The sequence below is a fragment of the Sminthopsis crassicaudata genome, chromosome 2 (genome assembly GCF_048593235.1).
Source record: "Sminthopsis crassicaudata isolate SCR6 chromosome 2, ASM4859323v1, whole genome shotgun sequence".
NCBI lineage: Eukaryota > Metazoa > Chordata > Mammalia > Dasyuromorphia > Dasyuridae > Sminthopsis > Sminthopsis crassicaudata.
In genome coordinates, this window is record NC_133618.1 from 466,876,803 (window position 1) to 466,891,628 (window position 14,826).

The following is a 14,826-nucleotide window of genomic DNA, read 5'->3' on the forward strand; positions in this document are numbered from 1 at the left end:
CACCTGTGTGCCGAGCACCGCGCCACGTGCAGGAGAAGCAAAGGCAAGCACGAAAGGCCTTGGCTCGAGAACTGCCCTCCTAAAGGGACATATTCAGACACATTGAGACAAACGGGACGCCGCCATGGTAGCGGAGGGGCTGGGGCAGGAGGAGGGAACACAAAGAGAGACTGGGGCGGACACAGAGGAGCCCAGGTTTTAGGAGCTGGGGCCATATCCCCCAACACCCTCAGTCTGAAAAGGAGAGAATTGAGGCAGAAAGGCCATAGTCATACAGAGACAGGATTCGAATTCAGGGCCCCTGGAAGCCGGATTCAGGGTTCTTATCAACAACAGCTGCTTCCTGGGAGGCTGAGCCCAGAGCAGGCAGCCAGGCCATGGGCTGCTCCCCTGACCCTGACCAGGAAGCCAGGCAATAAACTCTGAAAGCTCCATCCTTCTTTCTCCTTCCCCAGACCCTGGGGCAGCGGCGGGGGAGGAGAAGTGAAAGGAACCCTCTTCCCACCTCCTCCCAGCCAGACCGAAGAGCTCAGCTTGTGGTGGGGCTTCCTGTTTGCCGGAAGCTGGCCCCCTTCGGAGGCCTGGGAAGCGGCAAACCGGGGCCAAGAGGATGGTGGCAGCACCCGGGCCTTCCGGGAAATTCCTCCAAGTGCCCCCTGCACTCCCCTGCTCTTAAAAATAGCTACTTTTCTGTTGCCCCTGCTCCAAATGGCCAGCGCTGAAGTGGCCAATGGGAACTTCCTGTGCAGGCCAGTCCCTCGGGGACAGGGCTGGGCCTGATCCAGGCAGCTGAGGACACAGAGTCTTCTTCAGGGGGAAAGTGTGGAGGAAGCCGGGAGGGAGTACTTCCCACCCGGGGAAATCCTGGGTTCTCCCAGGCAGAGAGGAGAGCGGGGGGCGGCAGCGGGAGTCGGGGCCTTTCACAGAAATCGCTGCCCCGTTCCAACAGAGCCTGCCCCTAAACAAAGCTCAGCTGCACAGGCAGGCCAGAGTCTTCTGGTGACAGCTGCGATTCAGCCTCTTCCTAGATCTCTGAGACATCAGGAGGATCCTAGTCCTAGTGTGGGGAACCTTCTTTCTGCCAAGGACCATTTGGATATTTATACCACGGCTCACACCAATTATCAGCTTAAGCAGCGGGAGGCGGTCGTACCTGGCTGGCTCGTCGGCGCCCGTGGCTGCCTCAGCAAATGCTTCTGCGGGTACCCTTGTGTCAGACGTTCCCCACCCGTCTGTTCTATTCCAACTCCAGCAAAATTAGGTGATCTGTCTTACCTACTCACCCGGCAGTAGGTGTCAATGGCAGAAACTGCAGAAGTGACTCATTATCTCACAGAAACCGGAGGTGTCCTGAACCCTAATATTTTATTTTATTTTATTTTTTATTCATTTTTCCAAATTATCCCCTCCCTCCCTCCCTCCACTCCCTCCCCCGATGGCAGGTAATCCCATACATTTTACATGTGTTACAATATAACCTAGATACAATATATGTGTGTAAATACCTTTTTCTTGTTGCACATTAAGTATTAGATTCCGAAGGTATAAGTAACCTGGGTAGAAAGACAGTAGTGCTAACAATTTACATTCGCTTCCCAGTGCTGAACCCTAATATTTTAAAACGGAGCACAGAGCAACACAGACTCACACTGTCTCATCCGTTCTACAGAAGAGGCTTCAAGAACCGGAAGGGGAGCAATGACAGGAGATGCAGGTCTCCTGGTTGGGTCAGTTTTTATTGCTCCATTGCTTCTCTTTGCTATGAGAAAATGCATCTTCATGGCTAACCCTAAGTAGCTTCAGTGATCCAGAAACTGAACTCAACCACAAGGGCCTAGGGATCCTATTTGGGAAAAGGGGAGATTTCCCACCTAGGAGCAGTTCTGGGATCTGCCAAGGATGGCCCGGAGCTGGCAGAGGGAGCTGTTGGAGAAGGGTGGAGGGTGTAGTAGTAGCCATGGTGAGGCCCTCTACATGGACCTGGTTACCAAGGAAACGTTTCTCAGGGAGCCCCTAGGCTCAGCTCCCCCACCTTCTCCTCACAGGTTGGTCCTTGTGAGTGAGCCAGGCCCCCCTGCTGACCCAAAGTCCTTCATGGACAGGGCCAAGAGTAGATGACTAGGCCATGTGTCCAGCTTGCCAGGGTGCGTGGGCGAGTGCAGATTCTGGCTGGAGCGTTTTAGAAGCCTATGAAAAGGAGGACCCAGTATTCCAGGCATGTTCCCCCTTAAGCTTCAGGGCTTCTCCTGGAAAATGAGAAGGGATGGACTAGAGAACCCTTTTAGTCTCTTCAGTCTCTAATAATCTACTTTGAGAGGCATAGTGGTGAGGTGCCTGGGTGCAATGGAGGGAGAGGGGCTTTGCTAGACATGAGGAAGAGCAGAGCCCAAATCCTGTTTCTGACACGTTTGTGAACCAGGGTTAGCAGGCTCTTTCTGAGCCTCCAGCTTCTCCTCTGTAAAATGGAAATACTTTTCTTGCAGGGTTGCTTTAGGGCTTAAAGCATTCAATTTAAGTAAAGTGCCTTTTAAATTTTAAAGCACTAAATCGAGTCAAGTTGTTATTCTATGAATACTTCCTAATGTTGGGAGTTTTCCACCACCACTGTGTTATGTGGTCATGTTCTCTTCTATATCCAACATTCTATAGTCAAAGGCAGGGGTGTTCACCTCAAAAGGAAATGAGAACCACTAAATGGTACCTAAGGTTTAGAAAAACCACACATTAACTTGATTTATGTTTCATTGTAGGAGCAGCTAGGTGGGAGCCTGGAAGGATCATCTGAGTTCAAATATTGCTTCAGACACTTACAAGCTACGTGCCTGGGCAAGTCTGCCTCAGTTTCCTCATCTATAAAATAAGCTGGAGAAGGAAATTGGCAAACTACTCCAGTATCTTTGCCAAGAAAATTCCAAATCAGGTCAAGAATAGTCAGACACAATTGAATAATATATTTATTGTATTTTTAAAAATTTTGTTAAAATGACCAGTTACATTTTAAAATGGTTTAAGGCTGCACTAGGAGCATTTTGGGCAATGTTTTTGCAAACTCTGGTTTAAGATGTTATAGATCTAACATGGTTAAGTTCCATCTAGTTTTAACATTCTCCAAGTCCTTATGAAGGTGATGTCTCATTCCTTCCCTAGTCTTTGATCCTGGCCTCAATCTTCCCATCATCCTCACTGTTCCAGCCCAATCTTAAACCTGTCTTACTGACAGAAACAACTGTTTGTATTCCTTCTGATTCAGGTCAAAGTAGACATGAATTATCCCCACACTTAGTATCTGGTAACAAGGGAGTTCAGCCGGCTCCCCAGACACCTCCACAAAGTGGGGGCCTCCTCACCAAGTGATAGTACTTCTAAGGGCTCCACCCCAGGCATCCAAAGATCTGAACAGGACCTCAGTAAAAGAGCAAACAGGGTTTGTACCACATCACCGCTTACTTAGTAGACTCGATCTTAAGGAATAATTATAAAAGAGGGGATGAGTAAGAGACTAATACAAAAACAGAATGTCCTAACTTTCTTGTGTTCTAAGGTCTCTTCCAGTTCTGACATTCTATGTTTTAAATTCTAGCATCCTTTCATAATAGTGTTGCATTATTCTATATCCTATAGTCCATTCCAGTTCTGAACTCCTTTGTCCAATCAAATGACAAGTATTTTGTCTGCCAGTATGACTGACTGCCAGTCACTGGTACCAAGGCCTAAAAATATAAAGACAAAATCCAAACAATCACTGCCTTCAAGAAGTTTTCAAATTATTAGGATAAGTAACATGGAAACATATATGTGGACTTTTTTCAGGCACTAGAGCAACTTGAGGAATACCAAAAAGTCCCAGATAGTTGGAATTTGAATCAAGCTTTAAAGGAAATTAGTGATTCTAAGAGACAAAAGGAAGAAGTGAATTCAAAGTACAGAATGATCTAAGGAGACAGTCTGGGCAAAAGCATGAAGAAGGGAGATAAAGTGTTATGTGTAAAGAATAGTAGTAAGTCCAGTTTAGTCAGATTGTGAAGGGCCTTAAATATCAAAGAAGTAATTTTTATTCTATCCTAGAAGTAATTAAGGAGCCACTGGGATTTTTGGAGTACAATACTAAGTCAGATCGGTTCTTTAGGAATATGTTTTCAGGGGGGCAGCTAGGTGGCACAGTGGATAGAGCACCAGCCCTGAATTCAGGAGGACCCCAGTTCAAATCTGGTCTCAGATACTTAACACTTCCTAGTTGTGTGACCCTGGGCAAGTCACTTAACCCAGCCTCAAGGGAAAAAAAAAAAAAAAAAAAAAAAGGAATATGTTTTCAGCCATGTAGAGGGTGAATTGGGAGAGGGTAGACTTGAGGGAGGGGAAAAAAATTAGGGAGTTATTGCGACAGTCCAAGCAAGAAGTGATGAAGACCTGAACTAGGAGGGTAACTGAGCAGGAAGGAGACAGATGTGGAGGTGCGTTCACAAAACTTGTGAGTTAATTGGACATGAGGGATGAGAAAGAATGAAGAGACAGGGAATGACTCCAAGGTTATAAGCTGGAGTGAAAAAAAGCAAGGCGGTGTATACACAGAAATAGAGATGTTAAGAAGAGCCATAGTTTTTTGGTGTTTTTTTTTTTGGGGGGGGGGGGAAGGATAAATTATTTTGAATATGTTGAGTTTGAGATAACCATGGGACATCCAGGTAGAAATGTCCAATGGGCAATTGATATTGTAGAATGAGATCTTGAGACATTAAAGTTACTCATAGACATTCTACTCTTTAAAGTCCCTTATAATTCTAACATTCTTTGTTATCACATTCTATCTCCAAAAGTTCCTTCTAGCTTGAAATTCTAAAATGTCATGAAATCATTTGTGTAAAACACTGCCCACCAAGCAGAAGAATCCTTCCATTATTAGATGGCTACTGTAGACATGAAAATTTACAAATATTCCATAAGGTCGAACATGCATGATCCAGCTAAGTTTTTGACTACTAAGCAGTGGTATGGTACAAGGCCTATTTGCTCAGTGCAAAATCTAGCCAGGAGCAAGCCCTATGTTGTTCTTAGCCTGACAGCAGGGGCTGTTCACTACTTCCCTGAGATGGCAGTTGAAATGGAATGCCAACACTGGAGACAAGATCTAGATTTAAATCCTGTGTCTGAAGCTTAACCTACAGGACTCTGAGCAAGTCACTAAACACCCAATCTGCAAAACAAAAAGGTTCTTCTTTGAAATACCTTACAATTCTAAATAAATCTATGATCTTAGGATGTACAATGTCAGGGACTTCAGTTGTGAATATCCTGAGGTGAAGGAAAACTCACTTCAATATACACACATAGATGCACTATATAAATACACATACACATATATAAAAAGCACAGTACTAAATCACTTCTGCTAAAGAATGCTCAATATAAAGTAGGGAGAGTAATGATAGTTCTCTGGTTTTCTCAAACTAGACAGATAATAGAATGAAAATAATGGGGCATTTGGAATACCAGCTCTATCTATGAACAAGTTCCTTCCTTCCTACTTCTGAACTTTATAGTGTCCCAGGCTATGAAATTGAGGGTGGGAATATCAGAGATCACAAATCATGAGTTTTTATACCCTTACTTACCTATTTTACAGGGTTGTTGTGAGAAAAAAGCTTGTTACTTGAAGAGCTACAGTTATAACTACTTGGTGCAGTGTAGGGACATGAGTTGTACAAACTTAAAAGCAGACTTCTTTATAGGCTGATGTGTAGATCTATTTTCTCTCCTGAGAGGAAAAGAAAAGAGGCCTTCCCTGCTCCTACTGAATTCTATGGAGTCAACATTCATTCTTGTATGAAAACTTCCACCTAGTACAGTGTCTGCCAAAGTGTGGGCTAAGAATACTGGTATATGGGAAGGGTCTTAAGCTGGAACAGTATGGTTTACTAGACTTGAGGAATGAAAAGAGCTAGGTTCCAGTCTCTGTTCTGCCTAGGCTTGGGCAAGTTACTCTGAACTTCAATTTCCTCCTCTGCATAATGACAGTGTTGGAGTAGATAAACTTCTAAGATCATCTCAAGTTCAATCATTTCAGTCCCTTCATATTTCAGCTAAGAAACTAGCCAGCTGTGTACAGAGTGAGGTCAGAATTTACCTGTCAGGTTCTCTGCAATGGGACCTCAGGGTGAATTTTGGCAGTGATAGGCTGTGGGCAAAAATGTGTGTTCCAGGAGGGAATTTAAATGTTATACCATGCAGGTGCTAGAACAGAATATTAAAATTGGAAGGACCCTTTTAGACCAAAATACATTAGAGGTGTAAAGAACCTTAGAGGTCATTTAATTTAATTCCATCACTTTACAGAGAAGCAAAGGAGAGCCAGGGAGGGGAGTCCCAGGAGATTACCGTTTGAAGTGTAGCTGGACCAAGACATCCCCAATTCTTTCACCACCATATATTGCCTTTATAATAATCAAAACATTACATTTAGTTCAATTTAAGAAATGTCACTGTACTGTGACCTAAGCAAGATTCTTTCCCTCTCAGGGTTTTGATTTCTCATATGTGAAATGTAGCTTGAACTCAAACTCAAATGATCTCTGAAACCCTTTCCAGATCAAACAATTTATTATATGACCCATTTTCTTATATTCTGTATTCTAAGGCCCTTCCAGCTTGAGAATATGATCCCATACAGAAAAGCTTGCTACATATACCTCCCTAATCTTCCATCCCTACCCCACCCCACCCCAAAGAAAACAGCTCAGACCAATCTATGTGCAGAATGATTCACATTTATTAGTTAAAATATCTAACACTTGCTAAACACTAATTGGTCACATTTCCACAGGTAGTCAATTCACAGAGCAGGGCTGGAAAGGAAGGTGACCAAAGTGGCCATCTGCCTTAGCACCTGCAATGCTAAACAATCGCTTGGTCATAGTCTAAGTGAAATTGGACAAGTTCCAGAAGGTAGGGTTAGGGGTGGGGGTGGGGCTGGGGAGGTCAGCTCTGCACTGTGGCACATCACTGGGGTATGCTCGCTGGGAGTTCTGTGGAAGGGATGACCCAGAAGCCTGATTTTACACAGGGGACCACTTTGGAAGTGAGGAACACAGCACAGCTTCCAAAGAGAGATGACCAATCCAAAGCTGGTGATCCAGAGAGACAGATCCATCCCCAGGGGTGGGCTGCCTGGCCACAAGTCAAGGTGAAGGTAAAATCAAAAGCTAGGGCTGAAGACTAGCGGGGGCGGAGCAGAAACCAGTCCAGGTATTTCTCCCCTATCTGTCACAGGTACATAGTGGGAGGGCCCAAGTAAACACACAAGTAGGGTCACTGGTATATTTGCTATAGAAATGGCTTCACAAAAAGCACCCTGTTAGTGCTCAGCACTGCTAATGCAGTTGTTGAGGATGGTTTCAACCTGGCTGGCTTCTGCCTGAACACCTGCTCGAAGGGCAAGAAAAGATAGGTTCCTAAAATGTAAAGGATTAGATACCTTCCCCCACCACCTAGATTTTCTTTCCCAGAGAAGATCTGGGCCCAGTTGCTCTAGGCCCTGGAGTTACAGGAACTCTGGGGAAGGTGGCCTAGGTAGATGAGGGAGGGACCAAACAGCATCAACAAACATCACAACATTTCACCTTCAGAGCAGCAGCACAGGAAAAAAAAAAACATTTCTACCCCCATATTGGATTTCATATCTCCCTTCTTCCCCCCAAAGAAACATGTAAACAAAACCAAAATCACAGTATTCTTTCTCCATACATCCTTAGACATAAGAGGTAGTTTGTTTTATATGGAAATTTGAGTCAATAATGTTATCAACTATTACAAGACATTTTACAGAAAGAAAACAATCACATAAGGACCTGGCATGGCTAAAGCTGACTACTGTGACTGGCTTAGATCCAAGGGCGACACTGGTACAGTGCTTTTTCACAGGCTATGAAGGACTAGGAAAGAAGGGCTATTCCCCCCACTCTTAGTGATTTTGGCCTAGTGTTGACTGGGATGAGAGAAAGAGACAGACAGACAGAGATCCTTGAGAGAGATCAACCCCTTCCCAAGGACAAAGGCTGTTTTCGGAATCTCAGGTTGAGAAGCAGTATGGTGTAATATAACAGTCTGAATACCTGGGTCTGAATCTGTTCTAATACTTGCCGGCTGTATGACCCTGGCTAAGCTTATTTAGTTATTTTGCATTTAAGTCATTTCAAAGAGCACAGCAAATGAGTTACTATTTAATACCTGCCTTATAATCTGGAAAGTCAGGGAGGAGGCAAAAAAGGAGTCTTTCTTTTTTGCCTAAAATCAAATCTAAGAGGAGAAACTTAAATCTGTAGGCCATTCTAATTAAAATTTTCCCTAGTCATGAGACTTTCCAGAGTAATCTTGGAATTAATCTGGTCTCTCTTAAGGGCTTTGGAATTATTGGATAACTTTGGATCTGACTTTCTGATGCTATTGGGGATGGGGATGGGGACATCTGTCTTGGTTCAGCTCCCACTGTGTTTGGCTAGTTTCCCTGGAAAGGTGGCCAAGCCAGTGCTAGCAGCTTCCCTTACAAAGGTTTTCCTGAGTGAGAGTCCCAGCTCTAAGGAAAGAAAATAAAACTTGAATCCTAAAAATAGGTTCACCATTTATTTCCAGACCTGCCTGGGATTTTTTCCACCATCCCCACATCTTTGACCAGGCATACCTTCAACTTCTTTCCTAGCTTGCTAGTCCACTGGAAAGGTTTCTGAATCTGAAGATTCCAAAAAACAGAGAAATTACAATTCTTTCCCATAAACCCAAGCCACTCCATCTAGAAGGCAAACAGAGGACAAGGGATAACTCTGGGCTCTTGCTTAGAATAAGTTTGGGAAAATCTAGATTATCTGTCCTGATCCTGAAACACCTAAAAAGCCTTAGAAAAAAGCCATCTACTGCAGTCACATCAAGCTGAGGGTTTCTGTGGGTCCTGTATTTAAATACAAATATCCCTGAGCTTTTGCCTGTGCCGCACTTGACACAGGGCACCCCCAGAAACCCTACAACACGAGGTCCCTGAAATGTCAGCACTGGCCTTCAGTTTCTGTCACTGAGTGCCTCATTCCTCTATCTACTAGCCTCTCACAGAGCAGAAAGCCACTTTTCCTCAGACACGGAAACTTCTTTATAATTGGCTAGCACTGAAACCTCCAGCCAAAATAAAAAGGAAGAAAGGATGAACAATATTGAAGGATGTGGTCCTGAAGGTGGAAGTGAATAGTATCATTTTATGATTTTTCTTATTTGGGGGGCGGGGGTGGAAGTAGAGTTTTAAAAAGTTAATAGAGATAGAAAAAAAAGTTTAAAGTTTAAGAAAAAAGTTATTTGGAAGGACTGGGTTTCTCAACACAAAATTTAATAAAATAAAAATGAAGGTGGAAAAATGGCCACTTGCACATTTTGCTAAGGGCCCACTCGAGAAAGCAGGTAGCAAGGATCTCTAGAGCCTTGGATCAATAGGTCTAGGTTAGGCCCGCATTGATTCTGAGTTAAAGACTTGGAACTACTGCTCATCCACTTAACCTAAAGTCATGGTAGCACAGATTTTGTTAGAAAGCTGCAATGATATCCTGATGCAAAATACCTAGGATTTTAACAATTTATCCTATGTACATTATAGTTTAATTCATAGGTTATGGGAATTCACCTTTGTACAGTCTTTGATAATAGATTTTTAGGGATAGAAAAGACATTGGAAATTATCTAGTCTATCTGACAGAAAGGCCAATCGACACTAGGAGATGGTGAGAATGACCTGTGGTAGTAGAATTTAGTCTCAGAACCATAAAATAATTAGGATTAGAACGGCCTTGTAACACAGACTAGGCATACATGAGAAAGCTATGATTATGTGGCACCTCCAGGATTTGAACAAGAGATTCTGGCCTATTGGAGGATAGAGTTGGAGTAAGGGTTCTAGCAGGTTAGGTATGTTGATACCTGAAAAGCAGATGGGCTTGACCACTTTTTTAATCACTTGATTGTTTAAACCCACCATCCCCCAAGGAAATTAAAAACAAAAAGCCAGGAAATATGAGGTTTTGTAAGGCAGTTCTCTATTTCCTGGGGTTTTAAAGTCCTTGCCCAAGATTGCAGCATTATTATTGGATAGTTCTCAAACTTCATTTGTCAGATTATGAGGGAGTGGGGGTAAAGAGGAATGCCCTCCTGGTCAAGGGCACACACAGGGAAGAATTTAAGGAGAGTGAATAAAAGGAGTTAAGACAACAAGGGCCTAGTTATCTGGGAGCATCAAACCCACACCAATACTCTAGAAGTGTTTTGGGTACTCTTTTGCCAAAATCAATCTTTCCTATTACCCAGGGAGGATTGAGGGCAAGGGTCATTTAGAAGATTACCAGGAATGCAGCTGTGAATTGGGGAGTGGGGAGAGAGATGGGGAAGGAGGAGCAATGGATGAATTATCATGAGCCATAGATTTGAGGGTTGGCTAGTTTTTTCACTTCCTATAAGATCTAATGGAGTGGCCTGAATTCTGTGGAAAGAACACTTAATTTGCAATTAAATTCTGAGTTTATATATAGATTCTCCCTATTAAATTACTGTTTTTCTTTGGAGCCTGTTTCCAAAACTGCAAACAAAGAGGTATGGATTAGATAGTTCTTGTAAGGTCCATCCCAGGTCTAAATCTACTGCCCGATGATCTCTCTGGGCTTTAATTTCTTTATTTATAAAAGGTATGCTCTATCACTCAGGGCTTAAAGTACTGCAGGAAGGGGGCGAATTATTATTCTTTCTTCCCAGGGCCAGTTTGGTATCTAGTCATAAGCAAGCAGGCAAGATACAAATTTCTCAGGGGAGTGTTTTGGGAAGGGGAAACTAGATACTGTTGTAGTAATCTTTGGAGGGTAAGACTCCTGGTTTGGGTGTGGAAGACACACCTAAGTATCACCTTAGAAGATGGCATTATTAAAGTATAAAATAGCCAGTTTGATACTGGCCAAAGTTGCCCTGAACCAGACATGAAGCATGAGCAATGAAGTTCCAAATCTTTGCTCAGGACAAAGGAAATTAAAAAAAAAAAAAAAAAAAATCAGCACAACTCAAGGAAACTGGCTTTCTTAGCTGCATTTTCATGCAGCAAATCTTTGTTGCAAGTGATGGCTGTTGGTGGCAAAAGGTCTTAAGAGGTGGCAGAAGAAAGAGGGATCTGAGACACTCAGATTTTTTTCTTCCACTGGCAAAAAGGCTTCCTGCATTATGAGAAGAATGGCCACACACACACACACACACACACACACACACACCCTCCAACCTTTATATTGTGTCCTTCAAAACCAAATTCACAAATAGATCTAGTGGCTGACCTAATGTCTCTACATTGCTAGCTATACTCCTACCTTCTTATCATAATACCTGAGTTTGCAATGCAACACATTCACTTTACCCTGTTTAAAAACACAAGTCTTCAAAGGACTTGGTGCAGAAGACATTAGCGGCTGTCCACAGGTTAGGCTCCAGCTTGGTACTCTTGTCATTTGATTACACAATTTGCTCCACTCTTCTCCTTTCAGGAATGAAGGGGCCTTTGTTCAAGGAATTTGCTGTAAATCAGCATTTGGCAAAAAAGCATTTGCACAAAAGCAACTCAAGAACCTTTCTCCTCCCTTCAAAAATGAACAATTTGTTCTGCTAAATATTGCATTATTTGGGCCAGTAAGTTCTTATTGATTAGAGAATAATTTTCTTTGAAATTGCAAGCAGATGGAGCAAAAGCTCAGTTTTACAGAAAAGCAAGTGATAATGGAAAGGAGAGAGGTGAGGTATGGATTTTGGCAAGATCATCAGCAAAGCTGGCAGCAACTTAAGCTGCCAGAGTCCACTCATCAGAGTAATGATCAGAATTGCTAATGGCCCTCTCTTCCTCTTCCAGAGAGGAAAAAACAGTAGAGTGTTAACCTGCCTACAAGGAGATCACAGTCGCAAAATTCAAGTCAAGAAAACGGGGAAAGCATTTCAAGCTTAGAAATAAACAAACCAAACAAATCTTCCCATGGATAATCAGGTGTGTGCATGTACACATTGTATATACACATATACATTTGTGTTTTCTACTAATGTCCCATTCTGATGCTGGGTCTTCAAAGGCTGCCATTAGCACTCAAGCTCTAATTGGTCTGTGTGGAAGACTTCAAAGGTGGGCCCAGAAACAAACTATGTTCAACTTTGGAATGCCAGGCTAAGTGGCCAGAAAGCTGACTATCAAGAGAGAAACACCTTTGGCCACTGCCCCTCATAATACTGTGGAGGCAGGATTCATCCTGATGAAGCATGGAACTGTGTGTGGATACACATATCCACACACACACAGACATATATATATGCACATCCACACACATATTTGTATACATACATACACATTAAAGGTGTTATTGAGCCATATGTGCTTACTGGATTTGGGGAACACATGCTATTGGGGAAACTCTAATTTTCCAAGCCAGGGAGAAATATAATATTATAGCTCTGCTGGTCCCAGCAGTGGTTATATACCCGTAACATCTCATTCCATTACAAAGGATTCCTTTACAAAGTCCAGAACAGACTACCCAGAAAATAGGAACAGGTCATCTGGGAAGATTTGCAAGCCTGAGCAAGAGAGCAAACATGGCCTTCTACTGAAGAGATATCCATAAGCCCGTGTTCACACAGGAGAAAGCTTACCCCGAATGTATATGGAAACTGGGCTAGTTTAAGGCCTGGGACAAATCATCACCCCAATCTGCAGGCAGTTTGGGGAGCTCCAAAATCTGTTAGTCCCAGCTCATGGAGAATGTGACCTTTCCTGAAAATTATGAGGTAGTTTAGAAAGTCACAACCTCCCTGGCTAGGCATTTAGCAAGACAGTAGCATGGAAAAATTTGGTTAGGGCTATTTGACCCAATTCACAGAACTGTAGAGTTGGAAGAGATCTGAGTATGTTTAGTCCACTATAATCTGACAGGGGAGTCTCCTCCATATAAGCATCCAATCTCTGTATAAATAATTGACAAGAGAATTCACTACCTTAGACAATAATTCATTTGGAGACACATTTTCTTATCTCAAATCCAAATGCTTGAAGGAAATGTGGTCCTACTTTTATGTGTCTTTTAAACCTTAGTCAGAAGAGTTTTGGTGATTGGCCAGTAAGACACTCCAGGCCAGGGATGAGGCCGGTTGATGGTTACCTGGGAGAATTCTTATCTGTGCCAAGAGGAGGCCTAGTGTCCCATCAAGTTGAGTATCCCTAGTATATGGCGGGAGGTCTTGAAGGCATTTACTCAATGTTTATTGGGTGATCAGGATAATTCCCTGCAAAGCACTCTATTCTTCTCTCTTCTCATTCACTTAGGTAACACTTTACTTTGGTGTCTAGACAATGAATTCCATGTGGGGCAAGTGTGGTGTCTGATTTAAATTCTTTTCAGAGTTCTGAACAAAGGAGGTACTTAAATGTTTGTTGTGTAGTACTGCAATGGAATTTGCCAATCATCAAGGCTCAATTGAAAGCAGTGGAATATTCCAAAGCCAACTGAAGGAGTGGCTGTCCCAATAGATCTCCAACCTGGTAGAGAAGGCAAGACTTGGAGAAATTCTTACAATCCTTGAAAAGGTGGCTATTTAAAATGGCCACTGAACAAAAATGTAGAGAAGATTCTGACATTCTTGAACCTGGAATATCTACTTAGTTAATTCCCACCATCTGCTTCTCTGCTCTTTAGTTTCCTCCAATGAAGAGAGAGGAGTTTGGAGTTGGGGAGAAGTCTGAGAGCCAAAGTGGTGTCGTGACAAGGAGGCTAGATACACAGTCAAGAAGTTCCAGGGTCTAATACTGCCTTTGCTACCTGATACCTGGATAACCCTCTTTAAAATTTTGGCCAACTGTAAGCTGGATCATCACCTGTTGAGGATATTGTCAAAGGAAACATGGGTCAATGTATGGCCTGGGTTAGATGGCCTCTCAGATTCCTTCCAATTCTAATATTCTGTGACTAGAAGATCTCCAAGCTTCAAATCTACTCTTCTTATGCTGTGATCTTTTCAAAGGCCTTCCTTCCCAGAGATGTTTAATATATCAATTTAAAAAATTAACCAACAAAAAAACCCCCAACCTACCAAGATTGATGGAAGGCATGTATTTGCTGGTAGAAAAAAAGGCAGTTTGCTCTCTAGCTCAAACCTGTGAGGTCTGCTGAGAAAATAAGGGAAAAGTCAGTACTTCAATACCACCTTTTCCTTGAGGTAGTCTTAGTCAACACTATTGAAATAGTTAGCTCCCCCCCACCCCCCACCCCTCAAATATAAAGAAGAACAAGACCTAATTAATGACAACATTGTAACATTAAACATTCTCACATTCTGTAAACTGTAAGGAAATGCATCTTTAAATTCATACAGAAGTATGTGCATTGTGTTGAAGGTCATACATTCAACTCTGTCGTGAAATAAATATATAGAAAATGAGTTTTTAAAAAAACAACAAACAAATAAAAAAGATTCATGCTAGAGGAGCAGTGCTCAGCTGCCTCCATCCTGGTCTTGGCTCTCCTGTTTCTCTTGGTGAGCCCTGCGCTCCCCCCAGGCAGGGGATAGGGCAGGGAGCTGGCTGGGGGGTAGGGATAGGGAGGGGGAGCCTTATTCCTTGCTTCCACTTGTCTTGCAGGAGTGCAGAACAGCTTTAAAAAGCAGTGGCAGCTGCTCCAGGGGCACGTTCACCATCTTTCCTAGGGGAGGGGAAAGGGAGAGAATAGGTTAATATAAAACTGCACAGGCTCTCTCCTCCAGGCAGTGTTTTAGAGAGAAGTCACAGAAACACAAGAG

The 14,826-nt window shown here is 42.9% G+C and overlaps 1 protein-coding gene across 3 annotated transcripts in view; it reads right to left on the minus strand.

Annotated features, from left to right (window-relative positions):
• Positions 1–6,745: 6,745 nt before the first annotated feature.
• NR6A1 (nuclear receptor subfamily 6 group A member 1) overlaps positions 6,746–14,826 on the minus strand; it is a 250,333-nt gene continuing 242,252 nt past the window's right edge. For all 3 annotated transcript variants that reach the window (XM_074293063.1, XM_074293064.1, XM_074293062.1), the window contains one exon: positions 6,746–14,729. In XM_074293063.1, coding sequence (XP_074149164.1) covers positions 14,641–14,729 — 89 coding nt within the window. In that variant the 3' untranslated portion in view covers positions 6,746–14,640. The remainder of the gene's footprint in view (positions 14,730–14,826) is intronic.